Raw genomic sequence first — 25,646 nt, 5'->3', positions numbered from 1 at the left:
TAAATTCTGTTGCACTGCTCTGTAATTACGTTAAACTCTTTTTAAAAATAATAATTTTGCTCAGAATTGTTCATTTGAACAACAGGAGTTTGCAGAATGAAACAAAATTAATTTACTGAAATTAAAAAAGCAGTAATTGCCCAGCCTGCAAAACATTCAGTCTGTTGGCTCATTAGACGGCAACACACACACACACACACACACACACACACACACACACACACACACACACACACACACACACACACACCACTTTCTGTCTCATTTGTTGTGCAGGGACTCCAATTCCCCAAAAAGCCATCTCCAAAGAAAAAAACAAGTCAATTCCTGCGCATTCTTATCACCTCTTTATTTGTTAAAAACATTTCAGTCACGATCACGATTCAGACATGATCAATCAATACAGCGGTGATGAATGTCTGTGGGAATTCACTTTATTGTTTGGAACTGAATGAGAAAAACAAACCACATACTGACAATTTATAATTTAGTCAAAAACACAAGCAACCAGTTTCATAAGTGTAAAAGCAAATTATACTATTATTGTCCCAAAAAATCTTGCTCATAACCGTAACTGAGAGAAATACGTGATAAGAATAAGAGTGGAATGTAGGTGTGGCATCTGAATTCCCCTTAAATGAGAAAATAATCTATATGTTTTGTCCACCTTAGACCTCTCTACCACCAGGATGCCCTAAAACAGGAGAGGAAAATCATTTTCTTTTGCGTATTGCAAATATAAACATTCTCCACCCAGCTCTGGGTGAGGATAGTCCAACTGTTTCCATGTTCAGGGGATTTAGGAGCTGGTTTAAGTGTCGTGCAGTGAGTGTAACTCAACTCCAGCAGTAGCCACAGCATGACTGCCTTCTTTTGTGCAAGAGATCATTTTTTTTACAGTGCAAACCCGGGAAAAAAAAAGCTGAGGTTCCACTGAAAAAGCCATCATCTAAATCCCCCAAATCACCTGTTAATCTAGAGGTAAAGGAAATATTTCAATCGATTTAGCTGCAGAAAGGAAGAGACAGCAGGATGTATGATCGTTTCGCACGCGGAACAATGGCAGCGGCTTCCCACATGGATCACAAAAGTTTGGCAGTGAATCAGATTTTTGGCTGTAAGACACACGACTTCCTGACTCAGCTTCAGTTTGGACAACAAAAACAACAGCCGAACGAGTGATAAGGGATGTAGATTTTTTTTTTTGGTCTGCCAGAAGATTAGGCCAAGATGACCTTGTCTTCTTTCCCATGTGTCCCTGCACGGGTACTGGAAGACTCTGCTACAAGAACATAAACTAGATACTGTGTTATCTTGTTTTATCTTAAAGCCTCAGAGGAAAAAAGGTTTATGTTACAATAAAAAATGGCAGGTGAGACTGTGAAAACAATATTGCTGCTCATGTGTGTGCATACACAACAAAATTGCGGCATGAACGGGTACAAATGGGCGTGAGAGTTGAATGAATACAGTATTGATTGTGGATTAACCTGGTGGAACCTTCTGTAATTATTAAACTGTTGGTCCCACGTTCTAACAAGCCCCCATTCAGAAGTGGTAACTAATTACTTCATTAATAAAAACATTAACTGATGTTTTATAGATATGGTCGGTGAGTCATAAAAGCTGGGAGTTGATTTTTGGTGTCACTGGGCAAAAGTTTCATAATAACTTTTCAGCATGAAGTAATTCGAGTTGTCTGAGAGAAAACCAGACTTCTGCTTCTCCTCCTCTCCCTTTGGCCAATCACAGGTCAGTAAGAGAGTTGATTGTTGAGTCTCATTCCCAAAAACATCAGTATCTGACAACCTGGAAATGAGCCTCAACTATCGTTCTCCAGATTCACTTCCAATACCTTTAATAGTCAAAATCTTTCTAATAAACTTTGCAGTCAAAACTGTTTAGAAGTCATCGCTAATAAGGGTCAGAGGTCTGTCTGTTAAATACGAAGCTACAGCCGTCAGCAGCTGTTAACGTAGCTTAGCATGATGACAAGAAAGAAAAGGGAAAAGCTAGCCTGGCTCTGTCTCTGTACAAAAACCAAAAGTGTAAAAATGACAGTTTGCCATTTTGCAGAGGATTATAAATTGGACTGTTTCTTGGCTGGGAGTAGTGACTTCCTGAAGTCTCAGCTGGTTGCCAGGAAACTGCTCACGACCAAGAAACAGTCTGGTACATAACCCTCTGTAAAAGAGCGAATGACACACTTACCCTTCAGTCTTTGTAATGATTAAGCAAACTATATGAATCAGTGGGTTGTAGAGGTGCTGGTTGGCAGATTTTTATTACTGTTGGACAGATCAAAGCTATTAGTTTCCCTCTGTTTCCAGTCTTTATGCTAAGCTAAGCTAATGGCCTCCTGAGTCTAGCTTCATGTTTAGCAGACAGACATAAAAGTGGTGTTGATCTTCTCATGTAACTCTCTACAACAAGGGAAATAAACATTTTTCCAGTACATCCAAAGCTTTCTTTTAGCATTTACGCTATGCTAAGCTAACTGCCTCCTGAGCCTAGCTTCATGATAAGCGCACAGACATAAAAGTGGTACTGATCTTCTCATCTATGTCCTGGCAACAAAGAAATTAAGCCCATTTTCAGTATTTTCAAGGCCTTTTTTTTTTTTTTAGCCTTTATGCTAAACTAAGCTAACTGCATTCTGGGTATACCATCATTTTTAGCCTACAAATATAAAAGTGGTATCAGTGTTCCCATCTAACAGTATTTGCAAAGCTTTAAACATGGCTGACGTGAGCCTGTCAGACGGTCCGCCGGAGCAGTTTATCAGAGCTGAAGACAAAGCAAGTGTTCTGCTGGAAGAGAATAAACATCAATCAGAGAGATTTCTCACAACCTGGCAACCCAAAATTAGCTCCCATTATTGGCTAATAACTGATCTGTAAAGTATAAGTAAACTTTTTATTATCATTTTTTTTGTAGACATCAAATAAACATTTATAAAGGGTACCTTAAAGTGGCACAAAAGTTACCAAAGTTCCCCAGGTAGACATACTTCTAATCCACAACACTAAATTAGAGTTAAATCTTACATCCCCCAGTAATGGATTTGCTTTCATTAGAATTTATGACGGTTGGTCCCTGCATAAAAAGTGCAGCAATATGTTTCTGATGGCTCTCTGGGGCAGGGTGAGAGAGACTAAATTTCCCATGTGTCACATGTTGAAAAGATTGACGAGTGCCCACTTTCCTTTTATGATGTCTCATTTTTTCCTCGCTCTCTCTCTCTCTGCCACACTCCACCGAACCCCCACGGTTCTTCTCCCACTCAGCATTCTTTCATTTCTTCATCTATGATTTCACAACGCGTCGAGTCCAAACTAATTGACATTTAAGAGGGATGCTAGCGCATGAAAGGAGAGGCGGATGCTCTTAGCTGCTTCTGTTGATATTTATATACAAGCAGCTCGCTGGCTGTTAAAACTATCGCCATGACAACAGGACAGGAAGCAGGAAATAGGCAGCGTTTCATTGGACTGGAGTGGAGAGATAACGCCTGCAGACTCCTTGTTCCATTGCATTCTCATCATCCCGCTGTTTACCCATCAGGTTGCATGCTGTAGACATGACGAGGGCTTTTGGACATGTATGTGTGTGTACATGTTTGACATCTGAGTCCTCGCATACAGAATGCAGAATTCCAGGTCACACTGCAGTTGACCTCTGACCTCAAGCCTGCTGGGGGTCCTGGGTATTCTTGGAGCAGGGTGATAACCGCACTGTCGTAAATATGTCTTCTGGGATCTAAGATTGCACACACTCCAACACAAAAGTTCAGCCAATGACACTGATGCTTCCTGTGTGTCCACCGAGACCAAAGGTTCTCAACTTTTTTTTGGGGGGGGGCCAGCACCTCCTGTCCATTAACCACATTATTCATCATCTATTTCTCAGGGACTGTGCATATTAAGAACATTTCCAGAATTAGCCATGAGGATAGTTTTCTTCCATCGTCCCTGGCTGTGAGGTTGGCAGCCGAGTCCATGCAATTGTTGTACTTGGGCTGAATGTGGAGGACCTGGTGGGTCCCTGCACAAGCGCAAGCCAAAACAGCTGGCAGTTGGAGCGGAAGTACAGAGAGATCATACACCGTCTTGTCTAGTTGCCTCGGTATAAACCGGCAGATGTTTAGAATTCTGCCAACAGGCACATTGCAAGTATTTGCAGGTTCCAACTCGTCTCATGAATCTTTGGTCCTTACGCCCTCCAACGCCCCCTTTTCAAAAATAACCTTCTAGTGCCCCCCACCACCTCTGAACAGCCCGTTTGAGGAAACACTAACCTGGAACGAATTCGCATTAAGTTTAAGCGATTTAAACGACAGATTAACTGTCTAGGACACTTTTAATTTTTGTTGCTTTTTCTTCATCAGTTTTATTTATAGGTATTAGGGGTGCAAATTTTGTGCACTTTTGTTGAACAAATTAACAATCAATCAAATATTCTTTAATAATTGATAAGATGCAAACCATTTTTTTTTCACTTTAAGTTTTATTTGCACAGTACATTTCCATATATACATGTATTCAGTTCTAGCAGTACATTAGGTATTTAAATTTATGAAGCACAAACAAGTTAGACAAACAGAATAATAAACAAATAAGGGTTTTGCTTGAAATAACTGTCCTTTTCTGCCTGTTCTTATTCAACAAATGGCAAAAAAAACAAAAAAAAAACAAAAAAAAACTTTTAAAATTTCAATTTCAATTTTCAGATTAACAAGGCTGACCAAACCAAATCATGAGAAAACCTGTGAACTTTGGAGAAATGGTACACAAATCGTACATAATTAGTTAATGCATTTTTAATCAGCTGAATTCTAAATGCTACACACTTTTTTCCCTTGAAGATTAAGTACAATACAAGCTTGTATTTCTAGCAATTAGATATTGATAAAATGACTGTATATAACTTCCATTATAGCATTCAGTTGTTTGTTGGACCATCATGATCAGTGTGTTAACCAGCTGTAGTGTCCGTTGGTGAGTTTGCTGCGCTTGACTTTTTCAAGCACACTGTCTTGTTGTCCAATTAACCTGACAGTTATAACATTTATTGTACTCTGAGGACAGCTTGGTTCAAAATGGGCTTGTTTGGTGTTGTGGCATTTTACTACTCTTCCCACAGGCCAGATGTTTCATTGAAAATTATGCAGACTGGTCTCGTGCTTCAGCCACAGTGAACAAGTATTTCTCAGTCTGCTCCTGCCATCACTCTTTTCTTTGCATGGCTGGATGCCATTTCACATTTTTTTTCAACCTGCGGGGCCTCCTGCCTCTGACAGGAAGCTTGCTAAATGTGGCGACTAGCCTTAAACTGTCAGTGATGTGATAGTGTGTCGGTCCCGAGCAGTCTGGATCAGGTTGCACAGAAATTTTGTCAGTCTGGATTAAATTGTCTATCTGAGTATGTGTCTTAATAGATGGAATAATTTAGATGTTACTCCGTTCTTTAGTTGTGTTGAATATTCTTTGCCACACTGTTGTCCCTCTGAAGAAAAAAAAGTGACCAAGCAAAGGGAGTTATTTAGAGTCAAGGCTGACTCAGCAATGGACAAACATGCTCTGCTTAGGAATGTCAAAACTGGTTTTATAAATAGTCTTAAGGATCTGTTTTTAATCTTAAAGAACTGTTTTTTTTCTTACAGGATGTTGGCAAATTAACAGTATTCATGCTTAACTATATTGAAACTATATTGTGTGGCGAAGATGGTCGAAAAACAGAAATTGGGTCACGTTACAGCCGTTCCCATTTGAAAATAGAGATATATGTGTAAGAATGGAGGAATTGTGAGAAAATAGAAATAGGAAGTATGCAAATATGAAGTTTTATTGTTAGTATTCTTACTCAGGAATAAACCAGAAAGAGAAAATGACTGATTGATTTCACAGGGACAGCAACTGCAGTCAGCTGGTGGCTGCTGGTGACTCTTGTGGCTGCGTGAGCGTGTTGGATCTTGTTCAGAGGAACGGGAATGTTTACTGTCAGGCTGTTATCTCCTGGTGTACGTGCTCATGTGTTATCCATTTGTCGCAGACATTTTTAGCTCCGAACAGAAGAATTTAGCATTTCACAGGGAGTGAAGAGCTACCTGTTTCTCCATTGAGCAAGGTGTGTGTGTTTTACAGGTTCAGGCATGTAATTTAACTGTTACAGGCACCTTATTAATTAATTACAGTAGTCAACGGAGAGTCCCTTAAAGTACACCTCTGTAGGTCTCAGAGAGAGTGATTTATCTTGCCTTCACTGACTGTAAGAAAACAATTGACTTTCTTTTTCTCAGTGTGTGTGTCTGTGTTTGTGTGTTGTTCTGCCCCGACTTGCCTCAGAGAAAAACATACTGGAAATCTGATGAATCACCAAAACGTCATCCTGTGGTTCTGCTGCTCCCAGTTTAACTTAAACTAAGAAGAAACGTTTCCACTGGTAACTTTTTGTACATCAGTATATCACTGCTGCACACATCACAGTACTTTTGATTGCTCTGTCACTGCTGCGTAAACACATTATCTGAGACGGCAAACCCTCATGTTTCTTGTCCAAAAAAAGGTTATTTTATTAAAAAAAAAAGGTCTTTTTATATCAGAAAGCTGTCAGATATTAACAATTTTAATTAAGTTGTGCTCATATTTTCACATTAAAATCTACATTTTGGATCAGTTTGAGTTTGGATCTACACATTTCCTCGCCAGAATAAATAATCTTAAACAAAAAAATGTTATTATTATCCTCTGGAGCAATTAATCACATCCCAGTCAAGCCAATTTTCAAAAAAAAGTATAAGAAACTATCATTTATTTGTGTTTTACTACTAATTTCAAAATATAGCGGGCACCTTTTTTTCAAAACAATAAGGGAAATGTGTGTTTCAACAGGACAGGGTACAGAAAGATGATCCACCACAGTTGGTGAGGGCATTGAATAATAAAAAAAAACTTCTTCAATGAAATCTGCTGAGTCAACTGCTCTCTTTTTCTCCTTCTCTTTGTTACTTCTCTCCGCCTGAGCCTTATTCTTCTTTATACACTCAGAGGGACGGGAGGTGTCCCAGTGGACCACATGTGTATGGACTAGTCTCGGATGACTAAGAACTGTTCTTGGTGGTGTTTTGTGTGTATGGCTCTTTCTTTGTGAGTGTTTTTTTTATTTATTTTTTTCTGTTGTGGCCACCGTAGCTGGGGCACAGTTATCCTCCACACCCTGCCTCTATCCCGTCTTAGTAATGCAGGATTTTTCAGATGACTGCTCTGGGTGCAAAAAATGAATGCAGTGCTGCAAACACATGATAACATCGTTTTTAACAGGTTAAACAGGTTTTTGGCGTCTCAGAAGTGTTTATTACACAAAATCGAACCCGTGTTGTGAGTAGTTTGTATTTGTGAGCAATGGTGAAACTTAAACAGAGAGCTGAGCAATCTCTCAACAGTCCTTTGCTCAAAGTAAACATCTTGTATACTGGTGTACAAATATTTGCGTGTAAGGTATAGAAATGCTGTATTTTGACGGTGCAGTACACTGTGTTCAAACTGTGTTTTTTGGCTCTCAAACCTTTTTCTCGCATGCACAACTTCAGAAGCAGAAAGTTCCTAACCTCGACTCCCCGCTGCTGCACAATCTGTTTTAATCAATTATTAACATGATTGCAGAGATGTGGTTGCTTTTCATTTTTAAAATTCATTTTGGGATGTATGGCTGACTGTATGCGTGTGTGTGTGTGTGTGTGTGTGTGTGTGTGTGTGTGTGTGTGTGTGTGTGTGTGTGTGTGTGTGAGATGCCCAACATGGTGTCTTACACAGCAGATTACATCACCACATTTTTTCATCAGTGACTAATCCTCCAATGGGTGCAGTCGGTCAAGTCAAAGACAAACACATGAAGTAATATTCAGTGGTGGTGTCACAATCAAGACTTTTTCAGACCTCGGTCAAAGAAGGAAATGAGACTGAAGGTTTGAGGAGAGCAGAGGCTTCACTGATCAAAATGTGCGAGACCGCGAGTGGAAGATGACTTCTGGCTTGATGAAGAGTGGAACCGCCCTCTGATCCTCCTCCATAATCCCCTGCTAATCACATTCACATGCTCTGGTCGTGTCCCAAGTGAATTTCCTCAAACGTATTTGACACTAATCATTGGGCCGGCTCCACCTGATACAGGCCTCCCTGTTGTCTCGTGTTGAGCTTTTACAACTTTACTGGCCAGATGTTTGATTCTACTGCAATGGAAGCGCTCTTCTTCCTCTGCGCACGATCAAGGATTAAGGAGGTTCAATTGAAAATTAAACTTGAGAAACTTAGATTCTCATGGACTAGACAAAAACAATTCAAGGAACTAAAACCTTTTTTTTTGTAATCTATTGACTTACTCTCTCCAAACACAGAAGAAGATAAAAATCCCTCTTAACTCATTTATCCTTTTTCTGACCTTTGTCTTTTGTTCTTTCGCTTCTTTATTCTTCTTACTTTCATTCTTTCTCTCTCTCTTCCCTTTACTTGTCTCATGACCTGAGCTGGGTGAGAGCTTGTTATTGTTCAGGAAATCTTGTGTTTCGTTTTGCACTCTCTGTATTGCACTGACTGTTGAACTTCTCGCTCCTCATAAGGTGCGAGACATGTGGGCCACTGCTAATAATGACAAGCTCTCTTACGTCAACTTCAATGTCTTAAAAAAGATGTAGTTATACTGTAGTTTACAGTTAAACATCTCCTTTATTTGGAATAATTCTACCTTTGATACTGTAACATGATGTAGATGACATATTTCTTCTCTTTCTCTTCTTCCCTTTTGACAAAAAACAAATTCAGATTGTAACATGGTATAAGAAATAAATAACAAACACATTATAAAACACAAACATTAAATTAAAAAAAAAAAAGTTATCAGATGAAATTAAAAATGGAGTCTTATAGGCACGGGCTGGTATTTCAAATTTTATTGCACAAACACTGACCAAAGAAGCCATGATGAGACAAATAAGAGGTGACATTTATTCTTTTTTTTTTTTTTAGCGTTTATGTCAGTTGCACAAAGCCTGTCAAAAGGGAAAACGATGTCGAAATGACAACTCCCATGATCCCGCACTACTTGAACTACGTGTTTTGTTCTTGTTTTAATGTGAGAGTGACCACTGACCACTTATTGGCTGTTTATATTAAGATAAAAAGGTTGTTTTGTATTGGTATTGTTGGACTAGACCAGTGTGTAACGGACTAAAATCAGAACATTGTGGCTGTTTGTGTTTAAGTTCATCATATTGAGCTGCGAAAAGGAACTGAGTATCTTCTATGGGGAAATAGAACAATGTTGATCTGCAGTGTGCGAGTACAGTACAGTCATTAAACTCATGATAACAGATATGATTTAGATAGGGAGGAGACTATCAGCTGATTGCATGATGTCATTAGGTTATCTGTCACTGTAGGGATGTCTCTGAAGTAACAGAAGTGGTGAGTGACATGTTTTTTTTTCAGAAATTTATCAACGCGTTAGGGTGCTGCTGCAGGGGAAGGGCGGGGTGCGGTCGGAGCGAGTGTGTGTGTGCATGACTTCAGCACAAAGTCATTCACTGAATCACTGAAGTGGACGTCCACTTCTGTCTCATGAAGAGAAACAGCTTAAAAACAACAACAACAACAATATTTGAAGTTCTGCACCCAGGCCCGGTGTGGTATTTGAGAGAGCAAAACATGCATGACACAGCATTTCATCAGGACTGTTTTCCTGTTAATAGCTTTGGAAATAATTACAGGGCTTAACAATCAGGACGGCCTGCTTGCCTGGGGCAAATAAAATGCCACGTCGGGGAAGTAAATCTGGCAACTCCGACTGGGTGAGGTGGTAACAAAAGAAGAAGGAAAGTATTTTGACAATAAATGAATCGTTAAAGTCATTTTTCATGCAAAGTAGCAAAAATGCTGTTGTCAACCTCTCAAATATCATGATTTCCTTTGGACGGACAAAATGAGACATTCAAAGACAACACCTTAGAAAAACTACAACATTAAATAAGGAAATTAATTCTGATCTCTGTCGTTATTTAATAACTGCCAGTAAAAGTAAAAAGTAAAAAAACAAACAAAAAAAAAACATTAATCCCTGTCACTGTTTTACTATTATATCCGATGTTTTTGGATTAATATCACTGCTGCATTGATCTGTATGTTGCATTTTGCTGCTGTAGATTTTCAAAGCTGAGCTCATTTGAATATCTTCATAAACTGTTGGGTAGTTTAATTTATAGCGATGCATCGTATTCGATAAGATCATCATATGTTTGCAGCACCACTGTCAGTGAGAACTACTAAACTGACTCCAGGCAGGAAGGTTTTAGTGGGGTGGCCCTGTTGGGGGACAAAAGAGACAAAGAAAGTGACACTATTCCAAATCTTTTGCTAATTATAAAGTAATAGTGGAAAAAAAACATTAAAAACATGATTGGTGGTTTTTCAGTAACAGTAGTTGTTTCAGTAACATGGTTTGGTGCAAAACTCCAAATGAGGGAATGTATTTGAGAAGAATGATGTTTATGAAGTTTGACAGTGCTGCTGTGTTTAGTGTCCATTAAACCTACTGTCTACTGTCTGCAGGATGTGTGTCTGTCCTTTTGAGTGTGTTTGCTGAAGACACTGTGTACTTGTGGTCCTTAAGTGCTTCTTATAATAGAATAAAACATCAGCGTCTTGTGTAACCAGTCATGATCTGTATTTGATCACCGGAAGGTTAAAAGTCAAATGACAGTCTGTCTCTGTGGGAGTCTCTACAGTCATATTGCTTAAACGTGGACAAAGACTTGCACCCACAATGCTTCCATTTACTCAGCATCCTTTCTCCACTTGTCTCCTGTAGGCTCGGCCTGCTCTGAGGGCTAACTGCTGAGCGATGCTGGGTAAGGCCCCACCCACGACCAGTCGCCTCAACCTGGTGAACTCTGAATCAGCTGACGCCACGGTGGACCCGGACGCACACGACGGTATCAAGATGGCCGACCTTGTGGAGAGCCTGGATACCAGAGAGCTGGACATAGGAGAGGGAGAGGAGATCGACTACGATGGAAACTGCATAGGTGTGATTTCGCCATCATTTCTCCCAAGAACAGCATGAAAACAAAACAAATGACCCAGAGTAACACAAACACACATGCTGTAGGTGTGACCACTTTAAGAAGTTGCTAACTAAGAAGTTAACAAATTGTTACATTGTTTGTTAGCTAGCTAAAATGTTAACAAAATGTTGCTGTGTTTGCTAGTTACCAAAAATGTTAACAAACAGTTAAATTTTTTGCCAGCTAGTTTTAAAAGCTAACATACCATTACCTTGTTTGCAAACTAAAAAAGTTAACAAAATTGTTTGCTAGCTATCGAGGAAGTTATCAAAACGTTACACTATTTGCTACCTAGCTAAAAAGTTAGTTGGCCAAGTTAAACCTCCTCAAGTGTAAGTTTAAAGTTAATCACATTTCACATTTTAAATTTGAGTTTAAAGTTTTGGTGCAACGGAATTTAATTCAATCTCAATTAAGAGTAAAAACTAAAAAGAAGTTTAAAGAGAGGTTTAAATTTAATCTTCCTTCAGTTTTAAAGTTTGGTGCAACATAATTTAAATGTAAGACATAATTTATTCAGGTTTAAAAATGTATCCCTGTTGGCGCAACCCAATCTCTGGTTAATGTTGGAAAAATCGAGGGGTAGAAGACCAGCTTAAAAAAAACAAACAAACATAAAGAAGTATTTCAGCTGGTGAGCCTTCAGTCTGGTATCTAACAGTGCAGAAGTATGAGGGTGGATTATTCCTTTACATAATTTAGATCTCACAAACTTTCCCAAACAGAAACATCTGACCTAACACTGAAAACTAGGAGAACATAAAAATCTTGAACAAAGGCCGACTTTTTTCAGTGATGCAACAGCCTACTCGCTCCCGAGCAGCCTGAACAACTCCTACATGCACAAGCAGAAACACCACACTGTAACCGCCCGCCTCTCTCCCTCTCCCAGGGGACACTCGTATCCCGTTTTCAGCGGTGTACGCCACGGTGGGCTTTAAGGAGGCCAACGCTAAGGTCTACCTCCCCACTGTGCCCATAACCGCCCGCATCCTGGAGGTGGAGAGATTCACCAGCGCACAGGACCGCTTCAACCTGTCGCACCACAGGAGTGTCAACAAGGTACTGAACACACACAGTGTTAGGGCAATATTTTGGAAAATATTCAGACATGATTACTGTCGTTACACTCTTCACCTTAGGTTGTTTTTTTTTAATATAAAGATGCTAATACCTCCGTCTAAAACAACCATTTCTAAAGCAACTAAAATGACTCTAACCCCGATTATTGCCTTATCAAGCTCACTATCTCTCACTCAAACACTCACTGCTGCCTTCCCCCCAATGTGTTGTGTGTGTACGTGTGTGTGCCTGTGTAGTCTTTGCCAGCAGTGTTTAAGATCGAGCTGAAGCACGGTGAGTTTACCTGGGTGGTTAAGAGGAAGGAGAAGCACTTCATGGAGCTTCACAGAGAGCTGAGGACGTACAAGACCTTCATGAGGATACCGCTGCCGTCACGCAGGTCGGTGCCGACACTCCCACACCGATGTGCACATGTACACAAGCGCTCATGCACACTTGCTTTTTTCTCACATTGCATTGACTTGCATTCTTTTCCTGGAGATTTAACCCCATATTTTAATGAGTTACCTTACAGAGAAGAGACTTTTGTCCCCACTTGTAAAGTTATTTTCAAGAAGTCAAATATTGTGCATCACCATGAAGTTACAGGGTGCCCCGGTAGCTCAGTCGGTGGGCCAAGTGCACCATGTACAGAAGCTGGAGTCCTCAGCAGTGGCCATAGGTGTTTGATTCCAGCCTGGAGCCCTTTACTGCATGTTGTCCCCTCACTCTGTCCCCCATTTCCTGTCATTATCTTCAGCTGTCCTTTCAATAAAGGCATAAAAGACGAGAAGTAAAGTTAGAAAAAAATGAAGCTTCTTTACAATATTGCTGTCTGCATAGAGTAATGCTTTACACTCAGCGTGAGTAGACATCCTGAAAAATTCAGGATGAATCACAAGCAGTGGTACCAAATCCCAAAACTTGATGTCATTCGACATGTTTTAAAGGTGGGGTGAGCTATTCTGATCCAATAGTTACTGCTAAAACTCATATATTACAGAGGGTAAACGCCGAATTTGGTTCTGTGCAAAGTCTGCAAAAAAATTTCAATTAAATTAACAAGTTAAATCTCTTTTATCAAACCCACACACAAACAAAACTGTAAGCTTTGTTTTCTAATTATTTCTTGGTGAGCTGCTGAGAGGCAAATGCCAAATGGTAATGGAGTGTAATTATGAGCGCAGTTTGTTTGTATCTGGTTACATTTGTTAACAAACTGCTCCAAAAACATAAAAAACAAAAACAAAAGTAGCTAATTCATCCTATTTGAATGATGACTGCAAGACGAGCAACAGGAGTGACCATCTTGGAATAAGTGCGTTTTTCTGTTTCCATTCTGCCAGACTTGTGTGAAAGCACAGCCAGGCAACCAGGATAACTCCAGGAAGTCACTGTGCACAGACGTGGTTCCAGCACTTCATTCTCCCAAGAACCGCCACTTGTCGTTTTTACATTTCTCTTTGTGTATGGATTAAACAAACATGACACAACATGTACTAGAATTAATTTGTAAAATTTAGAGGTGGTGATGGATGGATTTAAAAAAAAAAAAAAGTGGTCCCAAAATGTCAAACTATACCTCCCAGAATATTAATCTGTTACTTGTCAACATTGCATATTTTCCCCCTAAGTACAGTGGATTTTCCTCACTCTTCCTGTCTCTGTTTTTTTTCTCTCTGGTGATGTGCACATTTGAAACAAAGGATTTTAATAAGATTTACTTTTGCCCTACTCCCTCTTTTCTCTCTCTGCCTGTCTGAGTTCTTTTGCCTCTAAAAACAGTCCATTTCGCCGCTCTGCATGTCTGGTTGATGTAACACATTAGTGAGTCAACCTGCAACCTGTCAATTTATTCAGGCTTTTAAATTTGCCTGTTTAAACACCCGCTGGCAGGAAAGCACACAGGAAATTATGTGTTTTATTTTCAGAGAAGTGGCTGTAACTGGGCTTTTTTATACCTCTGCCGACAACAGACATGCCAGAAACCATGTTGATTTGAATCTACATGAACGCCCTCCTCATGTATTCACAGTATCTTGAACTGTAAGTTTTCTTACAGCTCAGAGATCGTGGTGTTGTGTGCACAACTTTGGTGTCGTAATTACAAGTTCACGAGTTACATTTGAAAGCAGCACAAGTCCGCTTGTCTGCCTGTCTCATTCTTGTGGAGGTGATATCTCAGGAATGCTTTGAGGGAATTTCAAATCAAATATCAAATCAATTTGGACTTTGAATTTATTAGAGTTTGGTGTTAGTGTTCAAAGTTCAAGGTCACAGTGATCTCTAGTCCATGACATTCTAATGGATTATATCTCAGGAACACCTTGAAGGAATTTCTTCAAATCTGGCACGAATGTCCACTTGGACTCAAAGATGAACTTAGATTTTGGAGGACAAATGTCAAAGGTCAAGATCACTATGACCTTGTGTCTGTCTCATTCTCGTGAGGGGGTTAATTCTCAGGAACACCTGGAGAGACTCTTCAAATTCGGCACAAATGCCCACTTGGACTCAAACAGAACTGGTTAGATTTTGGAGGTCAAATGTCAAAGGCCAGTGTTCAAGGTCACTGTCACCTCGTGACTGTCCCATTCTCGTGAATGTGGTACCTCAAAAATGCCTCCAGGGTATTTCTGCAAACTTGGCGCAAATGTCCACTTGGACTCAAAGATGAACTGATTAGATTTTGGTGGTCAAATTTCAAGGTCAATGTGACCTCAAGACCATTCGGTTCTTATAAATGCAATACCTAAAACACGCCCTGAGCGAATTTCTTCAAACCTTGGTACAACGTCCATTTGGACTCGAGGATGAACTTGTGGTCAAGGTCAAGAGGTTTAGGTCACTGTGACCTCACAAAATATGTTTTTTTAACATAACTGTTAATTTCCTCCTTCTCCATCTCAGCCACACGGTGAGGAGAAGGACAGTGAGGAAGAGTGAGGTGAGGGAGATGCCCTCCCTGCCGAGGGGAGGTGGAGACGAGCTGGTGCGAGACGAGCAGGTCTCCAGCAGGAGGGTACGTCGCAGCCTTTCTGCTTGTTTTTCTAATTGGAAGATTCACTCTTGTCATTTCTTAACTTTATGGCAAGGAGCTCTCCCGGCACTCGTTTGTTGCCATGGCATTTACCTCCTTGCCAGCACATGTATCCTCTCAAAGCCCCTCTGACAGTTTGTGCGTGTTTGTGTTTGCATGTTAGTGTTTATTTGCACGGATTTTGTCATTAAAATACTCACAGTGGCCAAAACGTAGTGTGTGTGTTTTTACAGAGACAATTAGAAGACTATTTGAACAAGCTGCTGAGGATGGCCATGTACCGCAAATATCACCATACTGTGAGTAATCATACTAAGCACTGCAAGCTGTGGCACAGGGATAGTTAGCATTATGTGAAGTGAGGTTATATGAGATAATTTGATATGTAGTATATTTCCACTGCTTTGCCTAGCCTTTAGATAGACTTTTCAGATGGTAAACCACCATTCTATAAACTAAATTTCATTCTCACTTGCTCAACCTTACTCCTTTGGCAAAAACAGTAATTCTACTTTGCAGAAATGGCTGAGTTGCTGATCAATTCCTGTGTCAATCAGTTGGAATATCTGAACTAACCTTTTAAAACACCAAAGTCATCTATTATCTACTGCTATTTATAATGCTAATTTTGTGTTTTCCAGACATTTCTCTAGATATGAGCCAAATGTGTCCATACCTTAGATGCACTTCAAAAGTAAATATAATTAGCAGTGTTTTTCAGCGTTCGACTGCACTCTACCCTTATGGTGGAACATTGAGTGTTGACACAGATCTTTAATGTGTTTACCCATAGCACTGTGTCTGCTGTATGTTGACACACTCAAGGAATTTAAGCACATTATAGCTGCTCATTTAAGCAGCTCTCATGAGAAACATAAGTGTCTCTTTTTTGGAAAATGCATTTAAAAAACTGTGCTCATATACTTTGACGATACATTTATAGAGTTATCTTATATTTGGGCCAATAACATATTTACTTTTTAGGGCGGGTTGGGAGACAAAGATGACTTTTTAATCCTGATTAAATCATGGTCTAAATTTAAATTATGTTGGTAGTACCACAGTACCCCAACCATGATACAAGTACCCTGGTGCTTTTTGACAGTACCATGGTACTCTACTTTAACAAAATTTTTTACTCTAAAACCAGAGTAAATTTAGACTAATTCTGTTGAACCAAAACTCCAGTTGGTGCAACATTTTGCTCCATTGATTTGGTCAACAGGTTTTTTTTTGAAGGAGGAGAAATTGGAGTTTAGACTTTCTTTGGCAAGTCATCATTAGCAGGCTAATCAGGCTAACTAACTAGCTTTTAACTAGTTAGCAAACAATGCAATGCTTTGTAAATTTTTTAGCTAGTTAGCTAGCAAACAATGCAAAATTTTACTAACCTTTTAGCTAACTAAAAAACAATGAAACATTTTGTTAACTTTTTAGCTAGCAAACAAACCAGGTAACTTTTAAACACTTTTTAGTTAGCTAGCAAACAAGGTTAAGTTTTGTTAACTTTACATCTAGCTGGAAAACACAGTTTGATAGCTTTTTAGCTAGCTAGCAAACAGTGTAACGTATTGTTAACTGTTTATCCAGATAATGTAACATTTTGTTAACCAAAACTAATGTTTTGTTGAGGAATACAGAGCAGGTGAAAGTTAATCATAATTAAACTCTATTTAATTTTGATTTAACAATTAGATTAGATTTTAATTGTGGAACATAGCTCTGCTAAATCTTAAATCTTAATTTACCCATATTATAAACATTGTTTTGCTAAACTCTGATTAGGACTAATCCTAGATTAAAATAATATTTGCTGGTGCAACCCAGTTGAAGTATACTAAACTTGTACTACCTTTACCCTTACTCACTTTACCATAATGGCAGAATGAGCTTTGAAACAGACCAATACTATATTTAGCCATAGCATTGTGGCTGACTGTTATGTACTGACATGCATCATAGTGACGCATTCAAAGTGAACATCTGAGGTGACAACACATGTTGAGATAATTTCAGATGAGTCACATTGCTTCCAAGTAGATGGTATGTGTGGATGTATTAGCTGCCGGCTCACAGTCATGTGTGTCCAGTACAATATGTATCAAGTTTTTCCATCTATACACGAGTTACTGTGTTTTCTCTTCCTGTCTATCCTCAGATGGAGTTCATTGACGTCAGCCAGATGTCATTCATTCATGACTTGGGGCCCAAAGGACTGTAAGGATTTTCTCTTCTTTCAGTCTGTTTTTCTTCTTCCCATCTGTAAAAACAGTCCTGTTAGTTTTGTGGTCAGTCAATGAAGCACTAAACAGTTCCCATGTGAAGTCTGCTTATTTACAAACATACAAATCTCCTTTTTTGTTCTCTTAGTACCAAGTAGATATACATATATATATATATATTTTCTGTCTCTTCCAGGGAAGGGATGATCTATAAGCGCTCAGGCGGACATCGTATCCCTGGCATGAACTGCTGTGGCCACAGCCAGGCCTGCTACCGCTGGTCCAAACGGTGTGTGATTACTTCTCGCCTTGTGTGTTGCCTTCTTTCTCTGCCTCTCTTCACCTTTGTCCCAGTCTTTTAGTCTTTTTTCAGCTTGTGTCTCTTTTAGTCTCCCTTCCGCCATGTTCACAATATTTATATTGCCATTTTTGACAGTTTTCTTCTTCTAGTAATTAAAGATCCCCACGAGACATGTAATAAAGGGGTAGATAGGAAAATTTGAAGTGGGGTTATATAAGGCACTTATCGACATTCAGTGTATTACCCAAAACAGATGGAGCTCCCCACACTCCAAATTTGGAGAGGCAGCAGAAGTCCCCATGTGGAGTCTGTTCACTTTAAAATAAATAAATAGATAAATAAATCATTTCGTTCAAGTGTGTGCTATATTTCTCCATTTCACCTTGCTGTTGGAAAGCCTGATGGGAAACTGCCATTATATGAGACAAATATCACTCTTTCTCAGCCAGACTCCATTGGCAAAAACTGTCATTTTAACTCCTGTATTCTGTTAACTAAAATAACTTTTTTTGCCAAAGGAATCTGGTTAGTTTGGAGAAAGTGAAATTTAGCTTAATTAACAGCGGTTTCCCATCAGAAATTGCTCTCTGATGGCGAGGTCAAGCAGTGACAGTTCCCTAAATATAGTTTACACTTTTTTTTTCTTTTTTTTTAGGAGATTTAGACAAAATTGAAATTTTCAGCAGATTAATTTGAAAGTAGCCGTCTAAGTCAAGCTCAAACAATTATTTTTGAGTCGAATGGAAATTTAGGCAAGCGGTTTAAATGAGTTTTCCTGTAACTTGAGGGTAGTTAAACAAAAAGGCAGCCTTGGCTGGAGCCATTATGTCATCCATCAATTTGCGTGAAGGTGCATATGTCCGTCCGTCCTTTCTTGTGAACCTGATGTCTCAAGAATGCCTTGAGGGATTATCTCCAAATTTGGCAGGAATGTGCACTCGGACTCGAGGCTGAACTGATGAGAATTTGGTGATCAAAGCTCAAAATTCACGGTCACTTTGATCTCTTGACCGTCCCATTCTCGTGAACAAGACATCTGAAGAACACCTGTAGGAAATTTCTTTTAACTTGGTGCAAACGTCTTTTTGGACTTAAGGACGAATTGATTTGATTTTGGTGGTCAAAGGTCACTGTGACATCACAAAACATGTTTTTGGAATTCATTTGGTAAATTCTGACAATATTACACACAAATACCTAAAAGAATAAATAGTGATGCCATCCAACAGGTCAAAGGTCAGCGTCACAGTGACATCATATTGTTCAGCTCAGTATCAGTCCTCTGTCCTCCTGTGTTTACTGCTGCAGTTTATGAGAGGAACTCCTGATTGCTTTATGTTAAAAAAAAAAAAAAAAAGATGGATAAGAAGTAGGATTCACGTCTTTTGTTCTTTTTACTGCCAAACTTGTCTAAAATGTAGGTGTGATGGATGCTACGTACAAATTTCTGGCAGGAAGCTGAATGTGGGTGATTAAACACAGTGACCACTCATTGCATATTTAAAAAAACATAACAATGGTAACATCTTAATATGTGGTCGTTTTGGCTATCAAAAGCTTCGTAGCATCTTCAAACCAGCTGCATTGGCACACGCTCGCCTCTCTCTTCATCTGTTTGTCTGTTTGTTTCCCTTTCTCTTTTGTCCCAGCCAAATGATTATGTGAGCAGTTTTTATTATTATTTTCTAAAGACAACACACACACACACAAAAAAAAATCCCACACGTTTGAAACGCTCGGCCCATCCACCTACATCCCCATGTTGACTTTCTTCCTACATCCTTTTCTTTAAAACAAGAAATACAAGAAATGATCCACACAGATCTTTATACAGATACACACATCATAAATCCTGATGATGAGAACTCTGTGTGTGTGTGTGTGTATGTGTGTGTTTGTTTGTTTTACAGCTGGCTGGTGGTGAAGGACTCATGCCTGCTGTACATGAAGCCGGATTCAGGGGCCATCTCCTTCGTCCTGCTGTTGGACAAAGAGTTCAGCATCAAGATGGACTCCAAAGACACAGAGACCAAACACGGAGTCCGGATTGACAGCCTCTCGAGGTTATATTTCTGTGTGTGTGTGTGTGTGTGTGTGTGTGAGTGTGTGAATTTTGTAGCAGGTCAGATCTGTTTTGACAAAATCCTCATGATGTATTCTGAAGCACAGGTAACTTCAACACCTGTTAAAAAGAAATCCTCCTTTCGAGTCTCTAATACTGTTTGATGAAATAAGTGTATAATCTTAGAAGTGTCTTCAAAAGGCTTCTTTTGTGATGAGCGGGACAACTTGTCTCATTCAGTTCCTCAAACAACGATTTCCTGCGTAAAAAGAAATTGAATTCGAAGAGACTTCCTGCAGCCCACCTGTTGCATCCATTTGTGAGTTTTATGTGTAGGCTGAGAGCGCTAAAAGGAGAGTAGGCATGGAGAAAAACTTCCACTAAAATGTATTGTATTTCATTCAAGTTTGCTGATTCTACTACAACTCCCGATTTACAAAGACTTTGGGACACAGTGTAAAATTTCAATAAAAACAGAGTTCAGTGTTTTGCAAATCCTTTGCCACCGTCCAAACTTTTCTATAACACGTTGCAGGCATCAAACCCAGAATGAGTGTGCATTTACAAAATGTCTTTGTACTATTCAGCTGAATATATCAGGTTGTATTCTGTTTTTATTTGTTTTACACAATGTCCCTACTTTTTTGGAATTGGGGTTGTATGCTAAAAATCATGTTTACCATTGATAGATCATTTTAGAAGGCTAAAAGCAGTTTTGCTGTCCAACTTGCACTGAAAAACTCGATTGTTGATCCAATAAAATTAATAAAAGATCACCAGTAGTCTCAAAAATCACAGCTTCATTGCTAATTACAGGGTGTTTTACAAGGTGGATTGTTTTCTTTAGCTCCTTTTCATTCCAACACTCTTAATCCAGGGCTTATTTTGTTTTAGCAATGATTACCAGGCTTTGTTTGCCTGCTTTTATCAGGGCAAAATGAAACTAATGATCACAGAATTGCCTAATTTTTTGGCACTAATGTGGGTCAGGTCTTGGCCAATAGAGTGATTACGTGTATCTGGGTGTGTGTGTGTTTATTTCATTGTATCTGTCTCCTGACAGGACCCTGGTGTTCAAGTGCAGCAGCTACAGACATGCACGCTGGTGGGGTCAGAGCATCGAGAGCTTCGTGAGGAGTCATGGGAAGGCTTTCCTCCGAGATCACCGCTTCGGATCATTTGCACAGGAGCAGGAAAACATCCCTGCCAAATGGTAACTGCACTGGGAGAGAGCAGAACTGATGTTTCAGACGATAGATCCAATGCAAATAAAGCCATAATAGTAGACACAGGGCAATAAAAATGTAGGTTTTGCATTATTTTCAAACCACACTTGTGTCTACATTTACAGTTGACCCTTCTAAGTCTTGTCCCTTTCTGCTCTCTGCTTCAATAACAGTTGCGCAAGCTTGGTACTCATGAAACCTCGGTCAACGTCCTCCTTTCCTGTTTCCTGTACTTAGATGTGCGATGTGCCAGACTCGTCTGTGCTGAAATGAAACCAGATTTTGAAGATGACTCAGAGTTGTTGTCGGGAGATGTGTAAAAGTGACATGTCATGTCTTAATGTTAGAAAATGCAAGCCAACTAGCTAGCTAATGCTTGGTGCAGGTTAACTGGCTACCGACTGATGTAAAATTAGCTAGTTAGCTAGTGTTTTGCTAATTTAACCTATCCTTTTTGTTCTCCTCTCCTCTGTCCTGCAGTTAATGTATGTGCTAGGCTCGTCTACGTTGAAAAGAAAATTTAGAAAATTGTTGAAAGTTGTTGCTGGGGGACCTGTTAAAGAGACGTACAGTCACATCTAAAATTAGCTAGTGTTAGCAAAACACTAGCTAACTAGCTAGCTAATCTAGATCACTTGTTAGTTAGTTAGTTACAGCAAAACGCTAGCTAACTAGCTGTCTACAGCAATCATTAGCTAGTTAGTTGGCTTGCATTTAGCTAGTATTAGCTAACTTAAGATGTAACAAATGTCACTTTTTCCAGCATCTTTGAGCCAATCAAAATTCAGTTTTCTTTCCAACGTAGACATAGCATGTCATATAGCATAACTAAATATAGGAAACAAAGAAGAAACCTGACCAAGGTTCTGCTGGTTATTAAGCTCACTCAACTGAGCGGGACTTAGGAAGGGTTATTTTTTTGTCATTGTCTGTGCTGCCGTTTTATATTGGGGCTCTATAAAAGAAAAACAAATGTTCATGTTCACTACAAGAAAGCTACAGTGGAGAATAAAATGAATAAAACTAAAAATACACACCTTTTCAGCTTATTTTTTTTCTCTTCCTTCCTCTGTTAGCCTTTTACTGGTAACTATGGAAATATATGAGATGACTGAGCAGTCAGTTCTCTCTCTGCCATCTTTCAGGCCTTTTTTGCATTCTCTCCCCCTCAACTGGCAGATTCTGTGATGCTGAATCATCTGTGTGATAATGTCATTAGGTTGTCTTTGTAGTCAGCACAGCGCCTGCAGGAAAATCGTGCTCCAGTCCTGTGAGCTAATGGAAAAAGAGAGTATTATGTCATGTCGTGACACAACTATGGGTGTGCAGCCTGGTGCTTGTAAGGTCAAGAAAGTTGGGGAAGTGAATAGAGTCACTCTATTTTTTTTAATGCTGCTGTTGACCTAATTGTGGCTTTGTGGCAGTTTTGAGGCGAGCTGTGTCCTTACAGACGACTCTAAGAAGGCAGAAGTAGTAATTCATTTACTGTACAGTACAACGTGAGACACTGCTTATTTACCTTTGTGCATGTGAGTATGTGTCAACACAAGAACATGACAGTGAGCAACTGTTTTGTTTTTGCAGGTATGTGAATGGAAAGACTTACATGGAGGACGTGGCTGATGCTTTGGAGGAGGCTAAAGAAGAAATCTTTATCACAGACTGGTGGTGAGTTTCAGTGCGGGTTTTTTTTTGTGTGTGTAAAAGTGTGTGATGTCCTTAAATACAGTTGGCATTTTCAACATGTTCAGTAGTCAAGAATGAATGTGGGTCTTACAGTAAATGGATCATTCATGCATTTATTTTATTTCATAAAGCAAATAAAGGAAGTTTCTTCTGCCAAAGCAGAGAAGAAAAGTACAGACAGTCCATCCAAAAAGAGGCTGTAGAAAAGAAATTGTTTAATTGTTTAATAAGGGCCAGAAACTGCCGAAATGTTGCATCCAAATCGATCAATCAAATAAAGGAGATGAAATAAAATTACTTCAAAAACAATGTATAGACTCATGTAAAGATAATCCCTCACTGGACCCACTGGACGTGTGTGGTGGTGTCTATATCTGCAGAGACCCTGCCCTCTGCAGGTATTTCCATATTTTCCTCATTATTTTGCTTTGCTCTGGATGTTTTACCACCCTAAAATGTTCATGTTCATGGATTTTAATTGAAATGTTAAGTTAGAAGGACACTGCCACATTAGTGAAAGTGTCCCAGTGTTAGCCAGCTGGCTAATTGTTAACTGCAGTATTTAACTGCAGGGGGATGTTTTATAACCAATCAGGTGATGGTTAAACTTTACAGACAGAAAACAACATAGCAACAGCAACAAAATAAGTGTTTGATCACATGCACAAGACAAAACAGGAACCCACTCATAAAAACAAAAGCAAAAAACACTTCTTCACAGCTCAACTAGGGTAAAAAGAAAAATTCACAGGATACATTTAAGCATAAAGATAGATGGCGAACCCACTAATCTAGCTTCGGGATGCAGGCTCCAGCAGGGATCTGTACCAACATACTACTTAGTAGCAAGTTTAAGTGCAAACAATACAATGGCTGGATAAGATGTAGGAATGTTTTTTGGTCCATTATTTTGGGAAAGATTATGGTGAAGCTGCCGCTGTGTCCCAGTGTCCTAGTGGTCACAGGCACATACCATGTAATCACATCATTTGCAGTTAACCTCTTGTTTCCAATTTATCTGCTGATGATTTTTGAATTGAAGCAAAAAAAGAAAAGTCCCAAAAAACGAATTTGAAAAGAGCAGGGTAAGGTCGTCATCATGGCTACAAGATATGTCATATTGCAGAGCCACGTGTGAATGCACATATCAGTTCTTCACTGTGTCAGAATCCACCATCATGCATTAATCCATGCACTTTGCACCCATAATAGCCTGTTTTAACACAAACATAGAATAATTATGCAGCAATATTTAATTATAGTCCTTAGATAATGCTGTGAAAATAGCATCATTCACCAGCTGAACATAATATAGAATCGTTAATAGCTGTACACACAGGCTCCTGCCAAAAACTGAGCTGACAACTTGACACTGTGATACCCAGTTAGTCTAGTGCACGCTGTTGCACATTACATTATGTATTACCGACAAGTCCTGGCTCTCTGACAGGCAACACAATAGTGCTGGCTCTAATTACAGCTTCACACCCAGAATAGAATCACACTGTCAGAAAGTCTTCATATAGTGCCTGTCTACGCTTCTGCTACACCCTCTTTGTCTCTCCGCGTTTCTCCTTAATTCACTGCCTTTCTTTTTTACTAATCAGGGATCGTGTTCCTCGCATCGTAACTGATTGTGTGACCCGTCAGATGACCTGAAAGTATAGCTGGGTCACCCAGCACGTTGTATGTGTGCTTGCGTGTCTGCTTGTGTTTCTTCAACCCCAATTCCACAAAAGTTGGGATGTTGTGTAAAATGTAAATAAAACCAGAAGGCAATGATTTGCAAATACCTTTCAACCTATATTCAGTTAAATACAGTACAAAGATAAGATATTTACTATTCAAACTGATTAACTTAATTGTTTTTTGTAAACATACACTCATTCTGAATTTGATGCCTGCAACGTGCTCCAAAAAAGTTGAGTCAGGGTCATTTTTACCGCTGTGATGCATCACCTTTTCTTTTAACAACACACAGTAAGCATTTGGGAAATGAGAACATTTTTCAACAATTGTTGACATTTTGAAAATGAAATTCTTTCCCATTCTCGCTTGATATATGGCTTCAAGTGCTCAACAGTCCAGGGTCACTGTTGTCGTATTTTGCGCTTCATAATGCACCACAAATTTTCAGCGGGAGACAGGTCTGGACTGCAGGCAGGCCAGTCTAGTACCAGAACTCTTTTATTATGAAGCCACGCTGTTGTCACACGTGCAGAACGTGTCTTGACATCATCTTGCTGAAATAAGCAGAGACGTATCTGGAATGTGTCTTCAGACCACTTTTCCACTTTGCATCAGTCCATCTGAGATGAGAAAATAATTTGCAAATCACTGTGTTTTTGTTTTATTTACGTTTTACACAACATCCCAACTTTTGTTGGAGTTGGGGTTGTCATGTGTGTCATTTTCAGGCATTTAATCCAGGTATATAATTAAGTTTAGGGTCGGAAATGTGTTCAAAACAAAGAAAAACGTAACCAGTCTCATGTAAAAACTTTTTTTTACACTTTATTATACTCTGAGGGTACAGTAAACTGTAAATGGTGTTGCAACAGTGCAAATAAAACCTAAATATCAATTAAAGGCTCAGCTTTGACTTTGTCTTGTATTTATCCTCAAGTTCACTTTATCACAATTCTCCCTTTCAGATGTTTAATAGTGTTTAGTGTGGAGTTTTCTAATGGGAAATAAACTGTATTTGCCTCTAGACACAGTAATGATATTCTTGACAATGTAATTTCAAATATAATAGTTTATGGTTTATGGTCCCTCAGAGCCAAGTGTGTGACTGTTTGACGTGGCTGAAATCCCAGACTTCCAAACCAGTAATCACTGGGCTTATGCTCTTAACCAGTGAGGTGTCAGCTTGCGTAATGTGAGCCAATGGCATTGCAGATATGTAATCTCAGGATGCCAGTGTGCGTGTCT

At 39.3% G+C, this 25,646-nt stretch overlaps 1 protein-coding gene across 2 annotated transcripts in view; it reads left to right on the top strand.

Moving 5' to 3' along the window:
• Nucleotides 1–25,646, top strand: part of pld1a (phospholipase D1a) — a 47,752-nt gene that overhangs the window by 9,609 nt on the left and 12,497 nt on the right. For both annotated transcript variants that reach the window (XM_084742232.1, XM_084742231.1), the window contains exons 2-11: nucleotides 10,858–11,074; nucleotides 12,006–12,175; nucleotides 12,433–12,575; nucleotides 15,086–15,197; nucleotides 15,449–15,514; nucleotides 17,374–17,432; nucleotides 17,634–17,726; nucleotides 19,649–19,801; nucleotides 20,864–21,013; nucleotides 22,611–22,694. In XM_084742232.1, the coding sequence (XP_084598358.1) occupies nucleotides 10,891–11,074; nucleotides 12,006–12,175; nucleotides 12,433–12,575; nucleotides 15,086–15,197; nucleotides 15,449–15,514; nucleotides 17,374–17,432; nucleotides 17,634–17,726; nucleotides 19,649–19,801; nucleotides 20,864–21,013; nucleotides 22,611–22,694 (1,214 nt within the window). In that variant the 5' untranslated portion in view covers nucleotides 10,858–10,890. The remainder of the gene's footprint in view (nucleotides 1–10,857; nucleotides 11,075–12,005; nucleotides 12,176–12,432; nucleotides 12,576–15,085; nucleotides 15,198–15,448; nucleotides 15,515–17,373; nucleotides 17,433–17,633; nucleotides 17,727–19,648; nucleotides 19,802–20,863; nucleotides 21,014–22,610; nucleotides 22,695–25,646) is intronic.

This window comes from Lutjanus erythropterus, chromosome 18 (genome assembly GCF_056507025.1).
Source record: "Lutjanus erythropterus isolate fLutEry1 chromosome 18, fLutEry1.hap2, whole genome shotgun sequence".
In the NCBI taxonomy this organism is placed as follows: domain Eukaryota; kingdom Metazoa; phylum Chordata; class Actinopteri; order Lutjaniformes; family Lutjanidae; genus Lutjanus; species Lutjanus erythropterus.
Note: the sequence above shows the minus strand (reverse complement) of the source record. Positions and strands in the feature narration are given on the sequence as shown.